Source organism: Eucalyptus grandis, chromosome 2 (genome assembly GCF_016545825.1).
Source record: "Eucalyptus grandis isolate ANBG69807.140 chromosome 2, ASM1654582v1, whole genome shotgun sequence".
Classification (NCBI taxonomy): domain Eukaryota; kingdom Viridiplantae; phylum Streptophyta; class Magnoliopsida; order Myrtales; family Myrtaceae; genus Eucalyptus; species Eucalyptus grandis.
In genome coordinates, this window is record NC_052613.1 from 34,274,779 (window position 1) to 34,286,880 (window position 12,102).

At 38.6% G+C, this 12,102-nt stretch overlaps 1 protein-coding gene across 1 annotated transcript; it reads right to left on the bottom strand.

Moving 5' to 3' along the window:
- Positions 1 to 11,363: 11,363 nt before the first annotated feature.
- Positions 11,364 to 11,885, bottom strand: LOC120290663 (MDIS1-interacting receptor like kinase 2-like). Its single transcript, XM_039307018.1, has one exon. The coding sequence runs from the start codon at positions 11,883 to 11,885 to the stop codon at positions 11,364 to 11,366; it is 522 nt and encodes a 173-aa protein (XP_039162952.1).
- Between the last annotated feature and the right edge of the window lie 217 nt (positions 11,886 to 12,102).

Below are 12,102 nucleotides of genomic sequence, written 5' to 3' on the forward strand. Positions count from 1 at the left end.
TTTTACGGGGCGAAGACATGGGAATATCTATCTCTTGGATATTAAACTAGACAAATCTCAATGTCTAATCTCAATTCAAGAGGAAGCAAATCTATGGCATAGAAAGCTTGGGCACATCAACATGAAGCAAATAGCCAAGATCTCTACAAAGAAGCTTGTTAGTGGACTACCCAATCTGACATACAAAAAGTCTGACCTATGTATACCATGTGTTTTGGGAAAACGGGTAAGAAATTCATTCAAACCAATAAATCAAGTGTCCACTAATCGTGTTCTGTAGCTCTTGCATATGGATCTGTTTGGACCAACCAGAACTCAAAGCATTGGAGGTAAAAAATATTGCCTAGTAATTGTGGATGATTATTCACGATTTACTTGGGTATATTTCCTGGCAAGTAAGTCTGAAACCTTTTCTTATTTTATAAAATTTACTAAGAAAGTTCAAAATGAGATATGGTATGTTATTTCCAATATACGGACAGACCATGGAGGTGAATTTGAAAATCAAGATTTTGCTAAATTTTGTGATGAATTTGGTTTTCAACATGTATTCTCCTCTCCTTATACTCCAGAGCATAATGGAGTTGTGGAAAGGAAGAATAGATCTTTACAAGAAATGGCTAGAACTCTTCTAATTGAAAGTAACATTTCTTCTCGTTTTTGGGCTGAAGCAGTTTCTACAGTGTGCTATATTATTAATAGTCTTCTTAAGGCATATTCTGAAGAAAACTCCCTATGAGTTGTTCAAAGGAAAGAAACCAATTGTTTCCTATTCTCGTGTGTTTGGATGCAAATGTTTTATATTGAAAAATGCAAATGATCGAATTGGTAAGTTTGAAGAAAAATCAAATGAAAGCATCTTCCTTGGATATTCAATCACCAGCAAAGCCTACAGAGTATACAACAAAAAGACCCAATCTGTGGAGGAATCAATGAATGTTAAATTTCAAGACTTTACGTAAAGTCAATCGATTCAGACTCAAATTAAAGAACCTGAACTTGCTCCAAACTCTACAAAGTCTAAATCTACAGAAGCAGCTCAGACTTCAGAAGGCCAGCAACAAATGATCGTTGAAGAATCAAATGAAGAAAATGATCAACAATCTAACAAATCAACCAGCAACTGGAAGCACAAGTCTAGTCATCCTAAAGAACTTATTATTGGTGACATTAATGAGGGAATTCGTACAAGATCCAAACGGCGTGAAGAGTCTAGTGCTGTGGCTCTTATTTCTGAAATAGAACCCAAGAGCATAGAAGAAGCTTTAACTGATAAAAGCTGGATTGAAGCTATGCAAGAAGAACTTAGGCAATTCAATATCAATGATGTCTGGGAATTGACTCCTAAACCGAAAGGTAAATCAATCATTGGAGCTAAATGGGTTTTCAGGAACAAGATGAATGAGAAAGGAAAAGTCGTAAGGAACAAAGCAAGACTCGTGGCCAAAGGATATACTCAAGAAGAAGATAGACTATGATGAAACCTATGCACCGGTAGCAAGGTTAGAAGCAATTAGACTATTACTTGCTTTTGTTTGTTATAAGAATTTAGGTTATTTCAAATGGACGTCAAAAGTGCTTTCCTAAATGGATTTATCCAAGAGGAAGTCTATGTAGAACAACTTCCCGGTTTTGAAGACCTAAGGAAACTAGACTTTGTATTCAGACTAAAAAATGCGCTATATGGTCTAAAGCAAGCACCTCGAGCTTGGTATGACAGACTAAGTAAGTTTTTAATCCAAAATGGCTTTGTTAAAAGTAAAGTAGATACTAAATTGTTTATCAAAAGAGAAAACAAAAACTTTTTGCTTGTTCAAATTTATGTTGATGATATAATTTTTGGATCTCCTAATGAAAATTTGTGCAAGAAATTCTCTAAGACTATGCAGGATGAGTTTGAAATGAGCATGATGGGTGAACCATCCTTCTTTCTCGGACTTCAAGTAAGATAATTGAAGGAGGGAATCTTCATTCACCAAGAAAAATATGCTAAAGAACTTGTGAAAAAGTTTGGCTTGGAGAATTGCAAAAAGATTGACATACCAATGTCAAGTTCTTCAAAGCTGGACAAAGATGAAGGAGGGAAGAAAATTGACCAAAAGCTATACAGGAGTATCATTGGTTCACTTCTTTATCTTACTGCTTCTAGACCTGACATTCTGTTTAGTGTTTATATTTATGCCAGATTTCAATCAGATCCCAAAAAATCTCATTTAAGTGCTGCAAAACGCATTATCAAATACGTTGCATCTACTTCAAACTTAGGTCTCTGGTATCCTAAGGAATGAGACTTTACTCTTCTTGGATATTCAGATGCAGACGTAGTAGGATGCAGAGTTGATAGGAAGAGCACCTCGGGCACTTGTCAATTGCTTGGAAATAAGACAGTATCTTGGTTCTCGAGGAAGCAAAGTACCGTAGCTCTATCTACAGCAGAAGCAGAATATGTGGCTCTTGGAAGTTGTTGCTCACAAATTTTGTGGATAAAGCAACAACTAAGAGACTTTGGAATTGAAGATTCGTGCACTGAGATCAAATTGTGACAACACCAGCGCAATCAATCTCACCAAGAATCCAATTCTTCACTTAAAAGCAAAGCATATAGAGATTTGACATCATTTCATTAGAGATCATGTCCAAAATGGAGAAGTCTCAATTTAGTTTGTTGACTCAAAGAATCAACTAGCGGACATCTTCACAAAGCCTTTGGAGAAAAGTCAATTTGAGCTTATTCATTCCAGACTCAATATCTTAAAGTTTGAAAAAGTTCAGACTCTGGAATAAAAGTCTAATGATATTCAGACTCAGAAGATGAAGATCAACGACTGTAAGTTATTTTCGTTTTTAAATTTATCTTTTGGAAAAATCTCGAAAAGGTATGATTATCTATTAATTGATTGATCTTGAAAAGGCACGATCAACTCCTCAGTTTTCTCAATTATTGTAATCATTCCTTTTTGAAAAATGGGTTATTTTTGAAAAGACAGTTATCCATTTTTCAAAAAGGCAGTTATTTTTTGAAAAGGCATTTTCTATTTTTTCCTTTTTACGTCATTCCGTATGCCTCTTTTCAACTGCTTTATATATTGTTCGTCTTCCTCAAAACCCTAAAAGCGTAGATTTTCGTTTTCTTACTTTTACTCTTTAGTTTAATCTTCCAAGTTTTCACCTTTTTCATGAATCGAGTTTGGATTCTCTCAAAATCTGTGAGAATGGCTGTGGCATCCTAAAATTCATAATGACCTCTAGTTACATTAAGGTCTATGAATAGGTGATGGGAGTACCATCAAGATGTATTGTAGCCATTTAGTCCATAATTTGCAATAAGATTCATGGCCAAGCTTTTAATGGATAATTATGTGATAGGAAAGAAAATTCTATCATTGGCCATGTGCATCATAAATTGGAATTTATGGATTTGTGACTGTAAGTTTAATGGCCATTTTATTATGCAAATAGGTATTTATTTAAATGAGGATTAAAATGTACTATGAAAAAATTAACTTGGGCCATTTAAGCTTGGACTTTAGGCCCAAGAGTGTTGGCCTAAAGTGGGCCAAGAGGCCCGGCCCATGAAGCCCATTGGGCTGCCGACGCATGGCCTTCAAGTGTCTTTGGCAAAGGAGACACTTGTCTCCTTCTTAGGGACAAGTGTCCCCCATGCAAGAGAAGAAGGCATGCAATATATAAGCCACCAAAAAGAAAGAGAGAGAGAGAGAGTGGCTGGTTTTGAGAGAGTGAGAGAGAGGGAGAGAGTTGCCGAGAGAGAGTGAGATGCGAGAGAGAGGGAGGCCGAGGAGGAGGAGCTCGCCCGTCGCCGCCCGCATGTCGTCCGTCCGTCGCCAGTGTGCCGTTCGTGTGTCGATGTCCGCTTGGTTCTAGAGGCAAGTAGGGATTGATTTCTACTCTTGCATGTGTGTCTTGCATGTGTGGTTGAATTCTTGGATGTTTAGAGGCTAGAAATCGAAGTACATGAGGTTTGTTCTTGGAGATGCTTGCTGTTTTCGCATGAACCGCTCGACTCAGAATCTTGTGAAGGCTTGCATGCATGTTTTGAGTTCGATTTTGACTTTGATCTCTTCATGAAAGTTGTAGCCAACATCCTAAAATACAACATACTAAAATTTGGTGGAAAATGATGGAGATTTTAGGGGTCAAACACTCATCCTACGAAGACCTCACATCTGGAAAGATTTCACTGACCTTTTGATGGATTTGTGGTTGCATGTTGAGTTGTGCTAAGAATCTCTCTTTTATTTCTTCATTAAAGTTGTAGGGGACATCTTAAACTACAACATACTCAAATTTGAAGTGCAATGAACAAGTATAACCTAGTAAATCGACTAGATCTTGAAGACGGTAATTCTGGAGATGTATTACAGGGCACCCGAGACTTCATGGACCTAAATGACGACTATACACTGGATATTTGACTTGGATCTCTTCATGAAACTTGTATAGAACATCCTGATGTAGAACATATCCACATTTCAGAGGAAATGAAGAAGAATAGGTAGGTGAAAACTCAGTATTTCGGAGAAGCATGTACTGGACGTTTTGGTGTTGGACCAGAAGCTTCGTGAGACTGTAGAAAATAATCTAAAAAGAATATGACTTGGAAGTCTTCATGAAAAATGTACTTGAATGTCTTTTCTATAACTAGGTAAAATTTAGTAATTTTTGGAGGTCATATGGATATTTTAATCGAATTTCTTCGGAAACTGTGCATTCTGATTTCATCCGAAAATTATATGCTGTTTTGTGTGAATTATGAAATTATGTGAAATTCTATTCGGCCATGTATTTTGCATGAAATCATTATCCTATTGTCTTGATTATCACTTGCCTTAATTTTTATGATTTTTGAGAATTATATAGATATTAAATTAATATTTTTGAAAATGGCACAAGCTGAAATTTAAATAAATGAAAAAGGGCATGAAAAATGGATTATTTTATTTGGCATAATTCCATTAAATTTTATTCCATAAATAATTGTACCATGTAGTATGAATGATGAGGTCTTGATGTATGCATGACAATGAATTGAGATGCATGTGGGAATTCAAATGCTTGAACATGATTGTTGATTTGCCAATACATCATATGCCATGCTAAATTAAGACCGAAATTGGTAAACATGAATAATGTTAAATGAGGAGGTTGTTGTGGTGGATGATGATGCCCGGTGGCCTAGTGGCGTAATTCCGAAGGGTCCTCGGGAGTTTCGAGATGCTCGGTGGTATATGGTACGTAATTCCAGGGGAGGCCTAGTGGTATGTCGGTACGTAATTAGGAAGCCTTGTCGGAGGTCTTTGCCCGAAAGGAATACCTCGCGATGCCGGTAGGGTGTGGGATGCCCGGCCGGGAGTGTAAATGCCGGAAGCCCTGTCGGAGGTCTTTGCCCGAGGGGAATGCCTCGTGATGCCAGTTGGGATGCGAGATGCCCGGAATGTGGGGGGCCGGATGCCCGATGGCCTGGAATGGCTGAATGCCGGAGGTTTTTCTCGCATGGGATGCAAGTGTATAATATGAGATGAAATTGATGATCCGAGGAAGGATGATGTGGTGATCAAATTGAAAGTTAAAAGTGGAAATTAAACCATGATGATGATCACCCATGGCATAATGATATGCATGATGATGATGCTGATGATATATGACATGGCATAGTGATATGATGATGATGATATATGACATGGCATAATGATATGATGATGATGATGATGATGATGATGATGATATATGACATGGCATAATGATATGCATGATGATTATGATGATGATATATGATAAGGCATGATGACATGTGTGATATGATGATGCCATTATGATGATGACATGTGTATGGTATGATGGTGTCATGTATATGATGAGGATGGCATGTGTGTGATATAATAATGTCATGATGACAATGATATGAGTATGACATGTGCATGGATGCATGGCAATGATGATGGTACATGTGATATGATGATGATGTTATACGCATGGATGCATGGTAAGGATGATGCCATATGTGACATGTTGATGGTAAGTGTACGATACGATGATGATGTCTATATGATGATGATGGTACATGAGGTATGATGACATGTGCATGATGCCATGGTATGTTGTGTATGGATGCTTGTATGACATGTGATGCTATGATTGTGATGATTGCATGGCATGATGTATTGAGTGGTTTATTGGTCCTTTACCTGCTGAGTGGTTGTACTCACCCCTTTTGGGGACCAACATTTCAGACTAAATAAGATGCCTCTGTTGCCACTGCTACTAGTAGACGGATCGAGTGATTGGATATGATCGTGAGGAGGAAGATAGCAAAGGAAGGAGCTTTTAGACGTCGACACCGATCGATGGACTTTAAGTGTACGGTGTTGGAGGAGATGTCGGTCATCTTTTGAAGTATAGCCATGTATAGGAAACTATGGCATTTTGATGTACCGACTAAAGATGTCCATCTGCTTTATGTAAATAAAAGTGTACGGCTTTAACTTATATAAGATGTTTAGTAGGTGTGCATTGTTTTCTGAATATAGGGAAGGGAGCTTGTTGGATGTGCTTTCGTATTCAAATTGCGCAAGGGATTGATCTAAAAGATGTAAACCCCCAAGTTGTATGGACCTACTGCAATTGAAATGGTATCGAGTGACATGTTAATAAGGGAAGTGAAAGGTAAGCGAACTGTGGCGACCCTAATCAGATCGGGGGCCGTCGAGGGGTGCCACAATGGCATCCCAAAGAAAGTCTTCAAGGATTGCGAATAAGGGACCACAGCAAATGCGTGAGGGTCCTACACATTTTGACCTCACCGAGGAAGAAGATTCTCCGAGACAAGAGCAGAGCCCACAACATTTTCAACAGCGTCAATCTCCTCAAGCTAGACCTCAAGGTAGTATTTGTAGATCGGAGGAAGAAATCATCAAAGAGGCAGAACCCGTACGATCTTTAAAGCCCACTTTTATGTATAAGCTTTATTCGCTTTAAAGAGGGGAGGACTCCTTTGAATTATATAGATGAATTTCTGAAAGATAATGGGTATCGAAATGAAACCCACTTTTTGCGGACAATGGAACGATTGAAGATCGCTCCTGCGGGATCGGCAGATCGAGCATTTGCGAATATTCCCAGTGATCCACGTGTTGGAGGTCTTAGTTAGCCTGATGGAAATAATGATGATAAAATGTACACTCAACTCAAGCCTAGAATGGGTGTTGTAGTGAATGTTCGAAGCAAAAGGACATATATGTTTCGCTCGGATGAACACATGCGACTTTACTCTAAGTTGCTAAAAAAAGGGGTGATCAAGCCGAGGAGTGTAGACTTTGATTTTCTTGACTCTGTTAATGTAAAGCTGAGAGAGAAATTCACCAAACTTCAGCTTGAGCAATTTTGTTCCGAGACTACTGAGGCATATCCAGAACTTACTGCTTACTTCTATTCCAATCTCAATTTCTTGGATGCGAATAGATTTTCATTTAATGTTAGAGACCAAGATTATGTTGTTGACATGGACACATTGGCGGATGTGATTGGAGCGGAGCGAGGGGCTTACCAATCGATTAGTGTGTCTGTTGGTCGTGCGACGGTAGAACTTGTTTGGGATGGAATAGCTGAAGGGAGAATTTCGTACCTGAGGTTGAATGCCTCTAACATTTTGCTTCACAAGATTGTAATCAATTGCCTCAGACTCAAGTCAACCTTGAAAACAGACTTCTCCAACTCAGAAGCAAAGTTGATGTATGCTATCAACGCTGGCAAGAAATTCTCTCTACCTCACACAATCATGTTTCACATACACAGAACGATGGCGAAAGACAGACTCTGCAACTTCCTTACTCAGGGCTTGTTACAAAGCTTTTTAGACGTTTTAATATTCAGCCTCCCAGGATCTTTTGTGTTCGATCATGTGATCAAATGGTAGTGGGACTGAAGATGGTTTCCAAAATGCGTTTGAAAGAGCTGGACAAAGCTTTGGAGCGTTTGAAAGAGAAAACCCCTGTCAAGTCACACCAAGGTTCTTCAGTGGCAAAGTGGAAAGGAAAGGAGCCCATGACAGCTCCATCCAAGAAGAGAAGAGCACTCGTTCTGGAAGATGAAGAGGATGAGGATGATGTTACCATCTCTGCTCTTGCACTGAGAAATCTTCAAAATGTTGTTCCAGAGACTGAGGGAAGAGAGAGTCAAGACAGAGATGAAGAAAGGGAAAAGAGTGAAAGAGAGAATCAATGCAAAAAGAAGCGAGAGGAAGAAAAAGAAGAAGAAGAAGAAGAAGAAGGTGAGAGGTGAACGAGGCGAAACGAGCATGAAGCGTACTTCTCACCTCCGAGGGCATTGAAACAGGGGGAGTTGCTGAAAAAAGAGGTACATCTTCAATTGCTATTGCTAATGAAGGTGTTAGTCGCTCACCTGTAGATCCAGAAGACATCTATGCTTCTCAATTCCCTGAGGAAGGCCATGAGGTTTCATCAGCAAATCTGAGTGATCATGCTGGCTTGCCATCATCTGCAAATACTCCCACTAATCATGCAGAAGCTAGTACTCAGACTTAAAATTTAGGAGACCTTAGCAGAATTCTTGATGTTCTTATGGAGATGTGAGGACAGATATATGCCCCAGGATACGAAGTTTAGAACTTGCAGAATGTAGGTCAAGCCTCTTCAGTTTCCTTACATGATCAAGTTAACGCCCTTGCTCTTTAGGTTCAAGCAAATGCCAAGGGTGAAGATGTGGCTCAACTGAAGGAGGATTTGAAGAAGCTGGAAGGGATTGTCCAGTCAATGGGAGATTTTCAGCTCATTTGTGTTCCTAAGCAACCATGATTCCATTATCTTTTTATCTCTACCTTTTTTAATGCTGACAAAAAGGGGGAGAGATGGTGCAGATTTGAAACTTGACTTTTGTTTGATTTACTTTTTGAATGACTTTTGTTTGGTTTGTTTGGTTTGTGACTGGATTTGGTTTGTTTGATCGTTTGGTTATTCTAAGTACTATTGGTATTTCATGGCAAAGATAGTTGCTTATTTACAGGACTAACTTTTTTCCTGTGGATGCAGATTCAATATTGTCTTTACTAAGTCAATTATCTTTGTGAGATATCCATGTTTGCTTGAGTTCTGTTTTGCAGAACAAATATTTCCAAATCCGCAGGAAAGTTTTGTCACCATAAAAAATGGGGAGATTGTTGGAGAAAACTTCATTGTGTGTTTTGAAGCTGACAAAAAGTTTCCATTAGTCTAGTTTGAAGACTTGTAGACTCTTTAGTCAAAGTCTGAAGATTGCCAAACCACTAGACTCAAGATTCAGAGTCTATCCTTATTGACAGTTTCTAGACCGTCGAAGAAGACTTATCCAGAACTGAGTATCTTGTTAAGGATTTGATTCTATCAACTGAAGAAGATCTCTCGGCTGGACATAGCATCTTAGAATCTGTTATTTGTTTTAATTTCAATTCAGGTAATTTAGATCCGTTGATTGACGAAGCATACTTGGAAGGTTCTACTTATGGAAACTTAGATCTTGATTGTATGGGCGAGTAGGATTGATGAGCTATCGTCATATTCTTTAGATAACTCGAAATCTTCATAATTGATTATGTCCAACGGGTAGATTGGGAGAACTCTTTTGGAAAGTGCCAACGGGTATGAAGGCATGGAGGAGTATATAAGGGAGTCGTTCCAATTATTCGAGTGTGTGCACGATAGAAGAATTCCAAAGTCTGAAGCTCCTTGTTCTTTGTCAAATTCAACTGTTGAGCGAAAACTTGTACTCAAAAGAGCGTTTATATTTCTATGAGACCTCGAGGAAGTATAGCAGAGTCTCTACACTATGGAATCAAGGAAGAGCTATTCTGCAACAACTCTTTTGATTCTTAGTGAAATCCAGCCGGTGGGCTATCAGTGCGGAAGAGTGGACGTAGGCTTGGATCAAGTTGAACCATTATAAAACCTGTGTTCTTATTCTCTTCCCTAAGCTCTTTACTTTGATCGTAACATTACTTGTTAGAGTTTAATTTCCTTTTCATAATCTATTGCATAACATAGTCGGTTTAAAAGTAAATTATAATCTTTACCCTGCAAAATTTGTTTTCGCACCTATTCACCCCCTCTAGGTGCTCGTACTGGCTTCCATAATCCGCAATTCAACGATCGTTCCGGAGTAAATTGTTGACTGCACATCAGAAATAGGTAAATCGTCTTCCGCCGATTTTTTTTCAACAACTCTAGATGGAATTGTGCAGGCACAAGACATCCCGTTTTTTTCTTTGGTTGAAACCATGGAACTTCTGATTGTTGGTTTGAGCTCTGTCTGCTGTACAGGCTAGATGTCATTTTTAAGACTCATATACGACCATGTTAGGTCATGCATTTTTATGCCTCGTCACATCAAGTACCTCTCAGGAAGCACTGATTTCAAGATGTTCTCTTCAAAGTTTTGCGAAGGATCTTATGAACGCGAGTCTAACGATCGATGCCTCCTTGTAATGATCGCTTTGGATCTAGCACGAGAATAAATTACTACCGAAAGTTTCCAGATCCACGAATCCATTGAAGAAACATCATGGGTATTGAACTTTAGTTAATCACATGCTGAGTTGATTCGGAATACTAAAATAGTTTGACATGCCATATCATGACCTTGTCACTTCTCAAGCCAATCTTAAGGGTCAGACACAACTGTAACGATCCATTTTATCTAGGTTAAAATTTACAAAATGCAAATATGCAATTGTTTTCAAGTAGTTAAACATTGGGAAAATAAGTGATCCTTGTAAGAGAAATAAAAGAGAGCTAGTTACGCAAGCTGCTACAAAAAGGCCAAAATGTTAATAAGAGAAGCATTTGAGATCAACTAGCTCTTCCAATTTTATGTCCCCCGACGCACCTATCATGATCAACCTATGTGCTGATATCTCTTGTGACACTTGTCGCATGCTTGGACGATGGTCCGGTTTTGCACTCAAGCATGTAAGTGCCATCTTTACAATGAAAGCCACTTGACCTAGTGTGTCACCATGTGGGTATGGAATTCTTTGATCTAGAGCTTGTTTTAGGTGCCAACATGAAGCTGTTGAATTGCTTGATGATGAAGAAGCCGAGGATGCAAGAGATGATATGAGATTGCCTGGATGTCTACCCATGATTACTTCTAATATTACCACTCCAAAGCTGTAAACATCACATTTTTCCTTCACCTCCATTGTGTATGCGAGCTGGTAGAGGAAAACAACATTTTTTTTTTCTAATTGTTATTAATGCTATATTTTTGGCCAAAATCTTAGTAACATTATTTAATTAATTGTTTTTATTAAAGAAACCAACTTACTCGGAGTATATCCAAGAGTGCCACAAAGGAAGTCAATTAGATGAGTAAGGTTGTAGAACCTTAGCTGTGCTAAAATCAGAGATGTGAGCTTCATATTCTTCATCCATTAAAATGTTCTTGCTTGACAAGTCTCGATGAACTATAGGAGGAGAGCATTCATGGTGCATGTAGGACAAAGCATAAGCCACACCTTTAATAACATTCACTCTCTTTTTCCAGTCAAATGCTATTATCCTCTCTTCATTGCATTCAATAAATCCTTCAAGCTGCCCTGATTCCAAGAACTCGTAAACCAAAAATGAATGTCGAGAACTCGAGCAAAAGCCATAGAGCTTGATAATATTCCGATGCCGAGCTTCAATTAGAGCATGAATCTCTCTTTCAAATGCTTTTTGACTAGCAATTTCAACTTCCACTGCTTCCTTAAATTTCTTGACTGCAACAATCTCACCTGTTTGCAATTGGGCCTTGTAAACACTCCCATGTCCTCCCACACCGATACAATATTTGGCATCAAACTCCTCAGTGGCTTCAATAATGCTTTCATAGACCATTTTCCCGTCAAAGCTTAATACTGCCCACAAGTTTTCATTACTTCCATTGTTTGAACTAGGCTTTGTTTTCCTTAATCTTTGGCATACTATACTTGAGATTCCCACAACTAGAAGCAATGAAGTAGGCAACCAAAAGTAGGAATCAGAATTAGCAGCAACTTTTTGTTTTTGTTCTTGCCTTTCGACATTGTTGTTGTACATGTTTTGAGAGTACCAA

What these genes read in the sequence shown, in the direction of transcription:
- LOC120290663 (XM_039307018.1), bottom strand. Translation starts at nt 11,885, where the DNA reads ATGGTCTATGAAAGCATTATTGAAGCCACTGAGGAGTTTGATGCCAAA.